This window comes from Triticum aestivum, chromosome 5A (assembly GCF_018294505.1).
Source record: "Triticum aestivum cultivar Chinese Spring chromosome 5A, IWGSC CS RefSeq v2.1, whole genome shotgun sequence".
NCBI lineage: Eukaryota > Viridiplantae > Streptophyta > Magnoliopsida > Poales > Poaceae > Triticum > Triticum aestivum.
In genome coordinates, this window is record NC_057806.1 from 651,844,739 (window position 1) to 651,860,351 (window position 15,613).

Genomic DNA, 15,613 nt, shown 5'->3' on the forward strand with positions numbered 1-15,613 from the left:
CGCCGACGACGACATTTGGCTGCGCCGCCGCCATCGCCCACCTAGGTCACTGCGGGGGAGAGGAGGGGGAGTGAGAGAGTGTGTGGCCCGACCGCCTACTTTGGTTCCGACCGGACCGCGTCGGCTAACGACCGTTAACTGCCGCGCCGTGAGCGCGCATGGCCACGTGGGCTGACAGATGGGCCCAATCCGTCAGAAAAACGGTTAAATCGCTAGTCACCGTGGGTTTGGGTTTTTTAAAACAGCGGACCGCGCGTTTGGTAGTTTTTTAAGAAAAATTAAAAACTGGTAGTTTTTAAAAATCCTAACCTGTAAACTAGTAGTTTTATGCTATTTACTCTTGTTAAGCAACTTACAGTTTCTCACCCGCAAGTTGCACCATCATGATATCATTAACTATTCCATTCTTAGTTTTGACAAGCTCCTCTGCAAGTTGCGCCGCATCTCTCAAATGTGATCGTGGGAGTGACTGAGGAGTTTTTTATCGGAAGCGAGGGAAAAAGCCTTCCGATTTCGCTGCAAAAGCACCAAGGATTTCGCTGCGTTGACCAGGAAAGGCCAAACCCTCCCTATTTCTCTCCATCGCAAAAACCTTCTGATTTCATGTTGGTGGATCCGCACTCCTATACCGACGACACCCACCTAGTGATCATACATGCCATGACCGTATTCGACCTCCACTTCGCCACCTTCACCAACATCTTCATGCTCATCCTCTCTACGCCGCACACCAGCGACCGCCTCCTCGACCACCCATTTTTGTTATTTAATAAGACATATTGTGAAAAGAAAATTTTAAAATGGAGAAACTTTGCATATGAAAAATAAAATTGTTTATTTTCTTGGAAATAAATATTCATCTCATATGAAAAAATGTTCATGCATGAGAAAAACATTTACATTCATTCATTTGAGAATAGTTGTTCATACATGAACATTTTTTATTACAGACATATGATTTCTATTGTACATACGTGAATTTTTCTTTATCTTCTATACATGATATGTTTTTTGAGAATACGTGAATTATTTTGTACAGCACAGTTTTTTATAATCTGCTAATCAATATACCTTTTTGTTAATAAAAAATCGAGGACATAAATGGGCCGTGGCGTGGCCGTAAATGGGAGCATGAATCACACAATATGGCCTGTTTGAGTTGGGCAAAGCCTTTCTTGGCTTTTTGCTCAGCCCATACAACACTCTCAGCGGCCTTTTGTATTGACCGAGCGGTACACGTGGACGTGGTGCCTGTTCACGGCGGAGTCACCTTTCTCTCGTCCTCTCCCCGCACACGACGGCACACCAGTAGACAGGCAGCTCAGCTCGTGGCGAGAAGGCGGCGGCGGCGGCGGCGGCGGCGGCCAGGTATCTCTCTTACTCCTGGGTAGGTCTCTCCACTTCGAAGCTTGACGGCTGTTCTTAGAGTCTAGTTCGTCTTAGTTCCATCTGTCTGCTCCCCCCGCCTCCGCCATACACTGTCAGCTCCCGACCCAGCAAAATCGATCGATTGCTAGTCCCACCCCAGGGATCCCGTGCGCGGGGGTTGCTGCGTAGAGTTCTATTTTGACCGTGGTAGGCTAATGGAGGCTCAAACAGTTGGGGATATTTTCTGGAGGCCTAACCCTAACGTCGATGAACAGAACAGTGTGTGCTAATTCAAACAGTTGTATATTTTTATTTTTCGTCAGAAACTATCCCTAATGCTGCTGAAAAAAGTGGGGTATGTGTTTCTACCTTGTAGCTTCACGAATCGCCCGCCGTCGCATCTTTTATCATGGTTCTACCAAAATAACCTTAGCTCTGTTGGATATTTTCAAGTTTAAACTGAACTTGCAGTCTTCTTGTGGGGGTTTGTTGAAATGCATCGTTTCGATATTGCAATCAGATTCTTCTGTTAAGTCGTCCTAAGAAAAATTGTGATATTTTCCCCGGGGCATTTTTTTTAAGTCTTGACATGAACACGCACATGGGGCATCACTTTTCTTTGCAGGGAAAGACCAATGGAGGACGACGATGCAGCACCGCATCTTCCTATGGACATCTTATACAAGATCCCGACACACATCTCTGATCCAGCCTCCCTTGCCCGCCTCGCTTCGTCCTGCAAGTTCTGGCGCAATCTCATCAAGGACCCGGCCTTCCTTGAGCGCCTTAGGAGGCGGCACCGCGACCACGGTTTCACCCCGTCCCTCCTTCTTGGCTTCTTTTACCAGGACAAGAAAAGGTCTTCCTCTGACCTCTGGAAGTATTACATTGACAAAACCCGCTGTTTGGCACCAAGCTTCATGCGGATGTCTGAATTGTCGCACTTTGTTGGCAACAAATCTGCTCGCAATGCTATTAAGCCACTATCCCTTGAGACCTTTATTCCAGGTCTTGGTGCAAGCCTTAACTTCTATAAGCCCATTGCATCCCAGGACAACTTCCTGGTCCTCCGCCGCCAATCAGAAGTTGCCACGCCCAACGGTCAGGCCCTGAATGATTTATTATGTGTCTGCAATCCTCTCACTGGCGAAACCTTTGAGATTCCTAGCCACAGATATGTACCTCCTGACCATTATGCCTTGTTTGTCACCAATGATGTCAACATTTATGGATGCATGTCCCAGTCCTTCCAACTGACCGGCATTTGGATAAAAAAGGGAGATCGTTTCATCTGTGAGTGCTACAGCTCGAAGACTGGAACATGGACGAGATCTCAAGGAGTTCCTCATCTAATGCATGGCCTTTACTTGGTATCATCCTCAGCCACTGCTTCTGGTGGTGTCATCCATTGGCTCTGTGGTAGCTGGAAACAAATGTCGCTCACTCACATTGCCACGCTGCACATTGGCAATATGGAATTGTCATACCTGGAGCTCCCACCCGAAGCAAAGCGCAACAAGGCTCCAGTGTTGGGGAGTTCAGCAGATGGGGGGATTCTGTTGCTCATCGTGCAAGGGCTTCAGATGTTACTTTGGAAGCACAGCAATGCACTTGGCACTGACTCGAGCAGCTGGGTGCTTTCTGAAAGAATTGACATGCGAAGTTCCTTGCCGCAGCGGGTGGCCACATTGGGGATCAGGGCAAAGGTCAGGTTGGAGATGTTCCGAGGCAAAAGTGGGACGGTGGTGCTCTGGATCGATGAGGAAGGCCTCTTTGTGTTCAGCCTCAGCGATAGGTCGATGAGGAGGATCGACAGTGCGCATGTGACCAAGAAGTACTTCCTCTGCCCATATGAGATAGATTGGCTGTCCTGCCTCGCGATCACGAACCTTGTCGTCGATGGCTCGCTGTCTTTGGATGCAGAAAGGCAGAAGACCCAAGGCAGATGGAGGACATTAATGGGTAGGAATTTGGCGACAAACGGAGCATCTTAATTGCCATTAACCTGGTTTGTTGATGGTATGACAACCATTAATTATAATATCATTGAACGTGTTTCCTTATGTATGATCATCATAATGATGGCTATTAGTTTGTTACATCAGTCTTTTTTTTTGCGAGGAAAGAGTGAATATATTAGCTAGCAATAGAGATACAATCGGTGTTCATAGCTATGGCAATTTCCTGAGGGAAATTTCTTAGCCAAACTGCAGTTTTCACCTGCTCTCTACCTAGCTGTGCTAAGCCATGGCTCACAGAGTTGGCTTTGCGACTGATTTTGACGATCGAGACATCTCTTTCCTGAAGAAGTTCACGAATATTCTGGACACGCGACACACAGCGCGACAGTTTGTTACATCAATCTAATGGCATTCACCGTGAAAACTTTTGCTCTTGTGTCCTAGTGAAACGCAAGACTTCATACACTGTTTTTTTAATTGAGCTAAGCGCTGTTTTTCTAGTGAACTAAGCTGTGGTTAGCCCATGTTCTGTCTTTGCATTTGAGCTGGTTGGCCATTTTGTTGAAGGGGTGTGCAGGTAACGCCATGGCAGCATTGCTCAATGGCTGTCTGATTTTGCTGGTACCATGAATTACTATATTCAGAATCGCACCATATGGTATCGTGACAATCTTCTTCAACCTGTTGCTTTTCTTCAAAAATTTCAGTGTGCTGCTGGAGTGGGTTAGTCAAAGGAACATGTACAATAGGCCACCTCGTATCAGGTCAACTGAGTTTTCCCTTGAGTGTCTAATCTCCGGACTGTCTTATTTTACCGAATGCTTGTGGATGTTTTAAAGAACCGACTTGGTTGTAGAGTTTAGGGTTAGTCCACTAATCAAGCCTGGAACAACTTAAAGCTAACACTCGTTCTTTATTGTGGTATTGCCTATTCTGTTACCTACTTGTGTACTGAATTTTGTGAAACGTTAGACAGAAGTAATCTGTCCTTCATACTGTTAGGTTTTGTAGAAGCGTCTCAACCCCCGTAATATGGGAGCCCGCATATATATATTGATATGGCGAGGCCAGCTCTCGCAGGAGGCATACATCGAGGTAGTTGAAACCACCAGAGAGATACATGGAGATAGAGAGGATTACATCAAGAGATAAACATGAAAATAAAACAAAGAGATCTCCTCTAACTATCCCAACCGACGGTGGCCCATATCCATACGTGACAATGTTTAACACGCCCCCTTAATCACAACTGTCTCAAGTTGAGATTACGCCTGAATTCTTCAAAGCTTCTGGTTGGTAAGGCCTTTGTGAAACCATCTGCAAGCTGGTCTTTGGAAGGAATAAACCGAACATCAAGTTGTTTATTGGCAACTCGTTCTCTCACAAAATGAAAGTCTATCTCAATGTGCTTGGTTCTGGCATGAAAAACTGGGTTAGCAGACAAATAAGTGGCACCAAGATTGTCACACCACAAACAGGGAGGTTGAACTTGAGGTACTCCAAGTTCTTTAAGCATAGATTGAATCCAAATGACCTCTGCTGTGGCATTTGCTAATGCTTTATATTCTGCTTCTGTACTTGACCTGGACACAGTTTCTGGCACACCATGAAATTAGGTTAGGACCATAAAATATAGCAAAACCTCCTGTAGACCTCCTGTCATCCAAACAACCAACCCAGTCTGCATCTGAGAAGGCACTCACAAGTGTGGAAGATGACTGCTGAAACGTAAGACTTGTGGCTAAAGTATTCTTTATGTACCTCAAAATTCTTTTGGCTGCTGTCCAGTGAGCTGTGGTAGGTGCATGGAGAAACTGACACACCTTGTTAACTGCAAAAGAGATATTTGGTCTGGTAAGAGTTAAGTACTGAAGACCACCCACCAAGCTTTTGTACCCAGTAATGTCCTCTTGAGTCAAAGGTTCTCCTTCTGTTAAAGACAAAGTTTCTGAACTAGACAAGGGTGTCGGTGAGGATTTGCAATTTGCCATGCCAATTCTGCTCAACAACTCTGTTGCATATTTTGCTTGTGACAAGTGAATGCCATTATTAATTTTGTTTACCTCAATACCCAGAAAGAAATGCAAGTCTCCCAAATCCTTGAGGGCAAATTCTGACCCTAGGTCTCTGAGTAAAGCTGACACTGCTCCATTTGAAGAACGGGTGACAATAATATCATCAACATATATGAGGACAAATATGAAGGTTTGATGCTTATGGTAGATGAACAAGGAGGTGTCAGACTTTGATGGAATAAAACCAAGTGCTTGCAGTTTCATACTTAACCGTGAGTACCATGCTCTAGGTGCTTGTTTTAATCCATATATAGCCTTATCAAGCTTACACACATGAAAAGGTGCATCTTTATCTTCAAACCCAGGAGGTTGTTTCATGTACACTTCCTCTTCCAGAACACCATGGAGAAACGCGTTCTGTACGTCTAGCCGTCGAAGACTCCATCCCCTAGACACAACAATTGACAGTACAAGACGTATCGTTGCAGCTTTAACGACTGGACTAAACGTGTCCTCGTAGTCTATGCCATACCTTTGCTTGAAGCCCTTTGCCACAAGTCTTGCTTTATAACGATCTACTGTGCCATCAGATTTCTTCTTGATTCGATACACCCATTTACAGTCAATCACGTTCCTGCCTTGCCGAGGGGGAACAAGATGCCATGTCTTGTTTTTCATCAAGGCCTTGAACTCTTCTTCCATTGCTTGTTCCCACCTGGGATCATCAAGAGCTGCTTTCAAACTATTAGGTTCACCAGCAGTACATAACATGCCAAATTTGGAGAAGTTTTTGTAATTCATACGAGTAGTAACTCCCCTTTGTAATCTGGTGCGCTGTGCCACAGGAGAGACCACAAGTTGTTGCTGCACAGGCGATCCAGGAGGTGGAGATCCTCCTGCGTCAGCGTCAGATGCTGGTGATCCCAATCCCGAGGGAGATCCTGTCGCTGGCACAGGCGACCGCGGGCTGGGAGACCGATCCGCCCTGGCGCTGGGGCCGGGCGAGTCTGCGGTTGGTCCCCTCCACGTGCCCTCCTCCGGTTGGCGCTGGATGGTGGGTTGCATGCACCCACCCGTGACGCTGCCGCTGTCCACTACGGGGTGCACGGGCACCGAGGCAGAATCAGGCGCTGCAGCGTCGGATCCCGAAGCGGATCTGTCTGCCGCCTGCAGGGGCGATCCCGAGGCGGATCCACCTCGTTTTTCGGTGTCTCCTGCTGGGGGGCACATAAAATGATGCCCGCTTGGATCCAAATTTTCTCCTGATGACGAATCTGCGGCAATAAACTCAGGCAAAACATGATGAGTAGTCAAAGGTTGATCAGTACTATTGTGTTCACCCCCGTGATCAACGCCGGAGAGGGAAGGTGGAAGTAGAAGTATTTCTTGTTTAAGAAGGGCACCAGCATTTGGATGAAGGGATGCAAAGGGGAATTTTGTTTCATCGAAAACAACATCGCGGGAGATGTAAACACGTTCCGTGGCCACATCTAGACATTTGACTCCCTTGTGTTGGGCACTATAGCCAAGAAAAACACACTGTTTTGATCTAAAGCTAAGTTTGTGAGTGTTATAAGGACGAAGATTAGGCCAACACGCACACCCAAAAACACGGAGAGAAGTATAATCTGGCTTGGTGTGAAAGAGGCGCTCAGTTGGGGTTTCATTGTTGATAACTCGACTAGGGAGTAGATTTATAAGGTGAACTGCAGTGAGGAAGGCCTCATCCCAAAACTTCAAGGGCATGGAGGCACACTACACCACAACACTACATCCCCAAGAGACAAGTTGGTCGGGAAAACAACGGCCATCGACAGACAGTCGGTCGGGAAAGACTATTGCCGACCGACCTTGTCTGTTGGGGAAAGTCGAGACGGGAAAGCCTTTTCCCAACCAACATATCTTTCCCGACCGACTGTTTGACGGCTATCAGAAGCATTACCGACCGACTTTCTGTTGGCCCTGCCATGAACCTTTCCCAACCGACTGTCTGATGGTAAACTTTCCCGACCGATTGTTTGATGGTAATTTCTTTGCCGACCGACTTTATGTTGACATTGCCATGAACCTTTCCCGACCGATAGTCCGACGGTAGTATATTTGCCAACCGACTTTCTGTCAGCCCTACCAAAAATCTTTCCCGACCAACAATAGGACGTTGTTTTCTTTTGCCGCCAACTGATCGATAGCATTTTTTTAGCCAAGCAAGATATATTTAATACCCACCCATTATTTGGCTTGCGCCTTGCCAAAAAATATCAGTCAAGTTGCACATCTCATTACAACACAATATCAATCATGTTAAAGTAACTTGCATGTACTCCGAAAATATTAAACCAGAACAAAAGAAGAATATTCTTATAGATAAAGGTAACTAACAGAAAGGAGGAAACATTTATGTTTCTGTCACTGAGGCACCTGATAGGTTTACAAAATGATATATGCATGTCCAGGTGATTCATCGTTTGCTCCATTACACAAAATACCCAGTTGACAAGACACCATATAGGTTTACAAAATTATACCTAAAAGACACATTATTTTTACTCCATTACACAAAATGTCTAGCTGATGCAAACTGCCATATTCATGGTTCCCTCCTCGTAATCTTGTATGTCATTCCTACAAAGGATAAAAAAGTCACCGGTGAATTCATGCGTTCATAGAGATAATGGCAAAAATAATAATTGTATAAAGCATCAATGGCAAAAACAAACTGTGGGATTTTAGTATTATAAAAACACGGCATGTTCAGAATAATGCCACAACATGTTCTAATTTGAATCTGTGATGTGTTAGGCATAATAAAACATCAATGCCACACTGACCCACCATGTAGCCTGTATCAATCTCCACAAGCCGCAGACCAGGAAGTATATTACATGGTGTATCATCTGGACACAAGGCAACAATTTAGAATGTCCAGACGCCCAATTATTGGGAGCAACACATCCACGGACGGACACACGAAAGCCATTCTTGTAGAAAAGACTGCATAGTTTTCTTTCTTTTTCTTCTCTGGGGTGGAAAAGACCACACTTTGCTTCACTTGATGGCAATAAATTAGGCAAAATGATTACTACCTAATACACAGCTAGGAGTTTCAATGATGAGTGCAGCATGGCCTAGGAAAAGTATTGTGAAAAACCCACGTACATCAGAAGGTTATACATACTTCCCCTATGTTAGAAATGAATTTCAAGGACTCCATTTGGTGTACACAATTACACATACATATAGAAGAATCTACTCGCAATCATTTCTAAATGCAGTACTAAGCACATGAGGACCTGCAAATTACTAATCAAAAAGCATATGAACTTAGACTGAACCTGACTATTATATTCATAACAGTGTCAGAGAAAAGCATCTGTACTTCAGTGCCACAAATTAGATTAGATTTAGCCATTACTTTCAGAGAAGCATATGTAATCTACATACAAATCTTCAGAAGGTATAAGAGCCAGAACCTAGGAAACCATCAGATTACGCATAAGAGAAATAAACTATCTCGTGTGCTGTTTAAGATTTGGTTATTACATTTCTGCTGGCGTGTGTTAACTATTGATGACCATCCTCTGATCCCACTGCACTAAGCACTAGCAATTCAAGCTGCGATTGGGTGCCCGTGGTGCCACATCCAAGCCCGCAAAAATTGTTGTCGTGGACACCCACAGGTAAGGTGCCAAAATGATGTGGAAGACCATGTGCTTCTGATAGTTCAACTTCTTATGATCCAAACTGACAGAGGAACATGTGGACAGTGTTAGAGAAGATATATTCACTTCTCTGGTTAATTTTGATGTTTTCATATTATGCGAGAAAAGGCAATATGGTTGTGCACAAACTACTGTGTTATCTGTATGAAGTTCATTCACGGTCAAATCTTTGTACCAACTTATAGGAACACTTATGCAAGATGAGTTGTGGCAATAGCGGGACGGACGCGGGCGAATTAACAATTACCTTTTTAGAACTAACTTGCTTATGCAATATGCACGGTAGGATCACCATTAAGCACCTGACTTGCTACTGCTCAGGATTCCTATACAGTACACAAATACTGTTGGGATCAAGGAGGTATGCACATACATTAATTTTCAAATAGATACCAGCGCTTTAAATGGAATATCTTGAAGCTTTCCTTCCCCACTAAAAAACAAAGAGAAAATTATCACAAAAATGTTCACTTATGATAACCAAGAGAAACCATCTGTGCGTAAGTGTTTTATAAGAAGCAACAATATAGTAGTGGCAAGCCAGGATATAGGTTCCATTCATTTCAACCATCATTATTAAAATTCAGAACTTGCGGTCAAAAACTATTTATTGTTGCTGGATTAAGATTCAGAAAACTAGCATACCATTTTGACATTGTAAATAGCATAGAAGACAATGCTCTTATTTAAAACATCCTCTGTTCTTTTGGTAAGTTTAACTTCTATTATAATAGAAGAAATCTCCATATATAATTTGTTCAGATATCCAAAGTCGAAACCTAAACAGTCAAAAACCAGCATGTAACCTGTTAGTAGTAACTTTTGCATGCTGTAAAATTGATAATGCAGGTTCCAACAGAAGCAACAAAATTCTATAATGACATATCAACATGTTTTTTATGACATTCAGACAAAATTCTTTTGCAGAAACAATGCAAACCAACTTCAAACTGAATGAAAAAGAGTGTCATCGGCATCCAGGTCAAGGACAACAAACATGTATGTTGGATAATATTAGATTAGTCATCCTCTCCCAGATATTACAAAGTTTAGAGGTGTACCAGCTTTTTTCCCAGACATTGTACTAGAATCCACGTCTGTCTGTGTTGCTGAATCAATCTGCGGATGCAAAAGGGATAGGTAAAGAATGATTGTTTGCCAATAATCAAACAATTATGATCTAGTAAGAGAAACTAATTTAATGAGGGTCTAGGAAAGACGAGTAGTTCTACTGCAAACTGACAAATAGGGATCTGAGGGAATTAAGATAAACCTACAGTTGCACATCAAAATTCGAAGCAAATGGGAAGGACTCACTGGTTAGAGGTAGGGGCCGAACGGCAGCCTCTGGGAGAAAGGCGAAGCAGTGTGCAGAGCGCCACCACCGGGAGGAACGCGTAGTCGCCAAGAGTGAACAACCACCAGGAAGAACGAGCCTCTGCCCGGTGCGCGAGGGCAGGGGCGGCGGTCTGGCTGCAGCAAAACAACATGGCAGTGTGGGCCGTCGCGTGCGGCGGGCGGGGGATGAACAGAACAGTGCGGTAGCCACCGGTGGCCGGCGCGTGGGACTGACGAGATGGCGGATCTACGCCATGTGGGCTGCTAGCGCTCTGTGCGGAGGAGATGCGCGAGAGGGGCGAGCCCTCCATCTCCATGGCTAGATGCGCACAGATAGAAGTCCGCGTACCATGTCCTCTACTTCGGGGTGGAGCTCGCATGCAAATCGACGGGGCGGCGAGGCCTTCCTCCACATCTGGGCGGCGAGGCCTTCTTCCACATCGGGGCGGAGCTCGATCTGAGGGAGAGGATGGGAGCCGCCGCTGCTCAGATCAGAAGAGAAAGAGATAAGGGAGAGAGGGCCGAGAGATAGGGGATAGATTAGGGCTTCTTTGGATCACAGGATTAGAAAACAAATGAATTCAAAAAACACAGGAATTTAACGGGATTGTAGGTGCAAAACAGAGGATTACAAAATAGAGGAAAACTACAAAAATGGTCATTTGGATGGAACACAGGAAAAACACAGGAAAAGTGCCTCGATCCTACGCGAATCAGTGTAAAAAAGAGGTTATAGTGGATGTTGAAATTCCTATAGGATTGAGGTGTAGGAATGCATCCATAGGAATTTTGGAGGTGTGGTTCCTTTGATCCAAAGGGCTTCTTTAGGAAAAAATCCAATGGATTGGAATCCTTCAATATTCTTATGAAAATCCTTCAATCCAAAGAGGCCCTTAGGTTTTTCTTTTTTAGGTGTGGGGGAGATGGGTTGTGGCCTGTGGCCTGTGGGGGCGAGGGGTCGAAAAATTTGGATTGCTTCGCGCGCTAAGTGTTTCCCAGGCGCGCGCACGCACAAATGTTTTGGCGGCCCAGTTGGCGACCCACGGTCGGATAGTAGTGTAACTTTTACCGACCAACAGTTTGATGCTATATGTTTCAGCATTCCCGACCGATAGTTGATTGGGACACGTGAGTATTACCGACCAACAGTTTGATAGAAGTTTTTCCAACCAACAGTCGGTCGGCGAAATTGACTTTTGCCAACACATGTCAGTAGGGAATGCAGTGTCGTGGTGTAGTGGCAGCAGCAAGGAGTGAAAACCCCACATCAACAATGTGTCTGTGTTTACATTCTGCGGAGCCATTTTGCTGGTGAGCATGAGGACAGGAAACATGATGAGAAATTCCTATTTTCTGAAAAAAGGAGTTGAGTTTTTCATACTCACCACCCCAGTCTGATTGCATGGCAATAATTTTGCTATCAAATTTTCTCTCAACCAGGGATTGGAAGTTGTGAAAAACTTGGAAAACATCGGAGCGTTTCTTAAGCAAATAGATCCACGTGTACTTGCTATAATCATCAATGAAGCTCACGTAATATGTGTGTCTACCAACAGAGGAGGGGGCTGGGCCCCATACATCAGAGAAAATAAGTTGCAAGGGTTTTTGTGGACACACTGGTAGAAATAGAATAGGGCAATTGATGACTTTTTGCCCTCTGACAAGCATCACAAATAGTTTCACGATCATGCTCACCAACAAAAGGTAGCTTATATTTACTAAGAATTTGATAAACAATAGAAAAAGATGGGTGGCCTAAACGATTGTGCCATCGTTTTGAAGAGACTTTGAAGGCTCCATGAGCTTGCTTATTGAACTTGGAAAACTTGGGAATCAACGGATAGAGGCCGTGCACACATCTACCGCGATAGAGGACCCTCCTCGTGACCTGGTCCTTGATCAAAAAGAAAAATGGGTGAAATTCAATAAAAACTCCATTATCAAGTGTGATACGATGAACGGAAAGGAGATTTTTTGATGCACTTGGAACATGTAAGACATCTTTGAGATGAATATCACAATGTGGGGTTTTAACAATAGACTGACCAACATGACTTATCATCATACCTGCAGCGTTTTCTGCTGTGTTGATTTGCTCCTTGCCGTGATATCTTTCATGCATGGTCAGCTTCTCAAGATCAGAGGTAATGTTCTCGTTGGCGCCGGAGTCAAGGTACCAGTTGGAGTCAACTCCGTAGGAGGTATCTGCTGCCGTCGCAACTCGTTTCCTCTGGGAGTTATCCTCTGCATAACGCCATTTGCACTCTTTTGCGATGTGGTTAGTTTTTTTTTGCAAATCTGACACTTGTTCATACCCGGCAAAGTGGCGACCTTGGTTGTTGTTGTAGTAGTGACGCGGCTGGCCGTTGTTGTTGTAGAAGCCGCCGCCGCCACCATGGTTGTTGTTGCAGTTGTTGTAGTTGCCGCCACCGCCGCCGCGGTAGCCATTGCCACCGCTGTTTCCATGGTCGCCGCCGCCGCAGTAGCCACCATTGTTGCCGCCGTTGTTGAAGCCGCCGTTGCTGCTGCCATTGTTGCCACCACTCTTGGGGAAACCACGGTTTCCCTTGGGAGGGCCACCGCGTCCGCGAGCGGCGGCGTTTGCGGAGGACTTGAAGGCGCCCCATCCAGATCCGTGGAACATCTCCACTCTCTGATCGAAGTTCGACACCATGCCGAACAGATCGTCGGCGGAGAGAGGCTCAGTGCGAACATCAAGAGCGGATATGAGGGGTTGATAGTCCATGTCAAGGCCAGCAATGAGAAAGGAAATTAGCTCTCCTTCGAGAAGAGGCTTTCCAGCCATGGCAAGTTCATCTGCGAGTGCACGCATCTGACCAAAGTACGCAACAGCGGATTGAGAACCCTTCTGGGCATTGGAGAGGGCGGCGCGGCAGTTGTTGGCTCGCGACCTGGACTGGGCAGCAAACATGTTTGCGACAGCAGTCCAGATGGCGTGGGATTTTTCTAAGGAGGCGACTTGCACCAGAACTTCTTTCGAGAGATTGCGAAGGAGATAGGCTACAAGCTGTTGATCCTGGATCAACCAGGCGGAGTAGGCTGGGTTTGGAACGATCTGATCTTTGCCTTCAGCGTTCTTTGAGGTGATGGTGGCTGGTGGTTCTGGGATTGTTTGATCTAGGTATCCTAGGAGGCCCGCTCCTATAATCTGAGATCGGGTTTGAGCTCGCCACAGAACATAGTTCGTGCGAGTCAGGGGTTCTGAGATAGTGTTGTTTAGGCCAACGGAGGAGAGAGTTGAGCTGGAGGAAGACATGGCGAGACGAGGTTTGATGCGTTGGTGGAGATCGATGATGGAGGCTAGACGAGAGGGAAGAGGGAGGCTCTGATTACCATGTTAGGTTTTGTAGAAGCGTCTCAACCCTCGTAATATGGGAGCCCGCGTATATATATTGATATGGCGAGGCCAGCTCTCGCAGGAGGCATACATCGAGGTAGTTGAAACCACCAGAGAGATACATGGAGATAGAGAGGATTACATCAAGAGATAAACATGAAAATAAAACAAAGAGATCTCCTCTAACTACCCCAACCGATGGTGGCCCATATCCATACGTGACAATGTTTAACACATACCTGCAACGAGATTTGAGTTGTGATCCTAGACAAACCCTGGAAAGGACTTGGAAGACTCAGAACTGTCCTTGGGTAAAATGTATGCTGCGGAATTGTATTTTGTGTGTGTTTCTGATCCTGAAAGGGAATGAAATTAATGCTTTTTTTTTGCCGGGAAACTAATACATTGTTTCCACAGTTCCTTTTGAAGAACCTATAGAGAATGTAGGAGAGCTTCAACTGTCAAAATCAGGCCAAAGGTTTAAAACAAAGCCACGGTTTTGGAAGAGAACTGGCGAAAGCTACCATACTTTCTGACAAAGGAGTGTATGGATCAATGAAATGCTAAAAAATAAGTAGTAAAAGAATGCAAAACATTTCCGTCGCCGGGACTTGAACCCGGGTCTCTCGGGTGAGAGCCGAGTATCCTAACCACCTAGACTACGACGGATTGTGATTGTCTAAGACAAATGCTTCTTATAATGTATTGTTGTATTCCGTCGCAAGGACCAAACTAGACGCACGTAGCCGAGGAGATGCACGTTTAACTTACCCTGGTTGGTTTCTTGTACTAACAAGAATGTACCCCTCCATTTGCACGAGATAGTTCAACATGAAAAAAGTTAATTATCCTACTGAGATCCACTAGGCTAGCTCTGCAGGAAATCAAACATGTTCAGGTGGGGCGTCGCGTTTAATATGTGCAATGGGAGGAGGGTTATATTTTGGCATGACCCTTGGGTCACACTCATCTCAAGATTCATTTCCTTGGACTTTTTATTTCCTTGGACCTTACTCATCCTTAAGGGTAATGATTTGAATTCGCAATGTTGGATGTCTAGTTAAGAGATCATCTGGTAGCGAGGATACAAATTATTTGGGAAATTTATACAGATACTCTGTGATATCTCTCTGATAAGCCAGATGATGATTGTGCGCGTGCAATAAGAATGGGGAGTACTCCACAAGTTCCATGTATAGTGCCTTAACCCTTCATTTGGCTAAACTCTGAAAAAAAAGTCCACTTTTGAAGTTAAGTGTTTTTGTGTGGCAAGCATTGCATGATTGCTACGGGCCCACAAAATTTGACCAGCCAGGGCCCCTCATATAGCTTGTGCCCTTTATGTACTGCGATGGAATCCTAGCAAGTTCCTAGAGTGGATTAGATGCAATGAGAGAGAGGGTTACTTATTATATTTGGAAAAGGATGACGGCGACTTGGTAGGCACTTTGGAATACACTAGTAAGCGTGCACGTGCAACGCACGTAAGTTTAGAAATTTATTCGACATCTTGATTGTCTAAATCAAATTTTTGTTCATAATAGTCACAATAGCATGTTATGTTTAACAAGAATTGGTCTAAATGAAACTTCATTACAATCCAAAGTCCAAACAGGCTCATCGCAAGCAATGTGTCCGCACCATCCAATCCCATCTTGCAATTGTCGTCCTGGTGGTTCGGATTTTTGGACATCTTTGTCTCTTTCCTGCGTCAGATGGTTTTATCTACCTAAATATAATCACACACCATGAAGGCAAGCTCGAATTGATGGTGGGTTGAGTCGTCTCAACAACACTCATCCAATCGACCAGGCTCGATCCTCTACAAGGAGGGCATACCAAATCATCTCCTTT

At 44.9% G+C, this 15,613-nt stretch overlaps 2 protein-coding genes and 1 non-coding gene across 12 annotated transcripts; 1 reads left to right on the top strand and 2 right to left on the bottom strand.

Moving 5' to 3' along the window:
- Nucleotides 1-1,238: 1,238 nt before the first annotated feature.
- On the top strand, nucleotides 1,239-4,216 carry LOC123108195 (uncharacterized). The gene is made up of 2 exons (XM_044530029.1): nucleotides 1,239-1,368; nucleotides 1,994-4,216. The coding sequence occupies exon 2, from the start codon at nucleotides 2,004-2,006 to the stop codon at nucleotides 3,360-3,362; it is 1,359 nt and encodes a 452-aa protein (XP_044385964.1). The 5' UTR covers nucleotides 1,239-1,368; nucleotides 1,994-2,003; the 3' UTR covers nucleotides 3,363-4,216.
- A 3,459-nt stretch (nucleotides 4,217-7,675) lies between these two features.
- On the bottom strand, nucleotides 7,676-10,972 carry LOC123105644 (uncharacterized). Of its 10 annotated transcripts, none has more exons than XR_006450952.1 (4): nucleotides 10,381-10,966; nucleotides 10,125-10,182; nucleotides 8,885-9,496; nucleotides 7,676-7,966 (listed from the first exon to the last, which is right to left on the bottom strand). XR_006450952.1 is itself a non-coding variant. In XM_044527744.1 (3 exons), exons 1-3 carry the CDS (start codon nucleotides 10,779-10,781, stop codon nucleotides 9,464-9,466), a joined length of 492 nt encoding a protein of 163 aa, XP_044383679.1. In that variant the 5' UTR covers nucleotides 10,782-10,966; the 3' UTR covers nucleotides 7,676-9,463. The 10 variants fall into 10 exon arrangements, 3 of the variants coding, with proteins under 3 accessions (XP_044383679.1, XP_044383680.1, XP_044383681.1); XR_006450955.1 differs by lacking the exon at nucleotides 8,885-9,496 and adding an exon at nucleotides 9,709-9,842; XR_006450954.1 differs by having other exon boundaries at nucleotides 9,311-9,842.
- A 3,383-nt stretch (nucleotides 10,973-14,355) lies between these two features.
- On the bottom strand, nucleotides 14,356-14,428 carry TRNAE-CUC (transfer RNA glutamic acid (anticodon CUC)). The gene has a single exon. It is a non-coding gene; the product is annotated as a tRNA-Glu (tRNA).
- Between the last annotated feature and the right edge of the window lie 1,185 nt (nucleotides 14,429-15,613).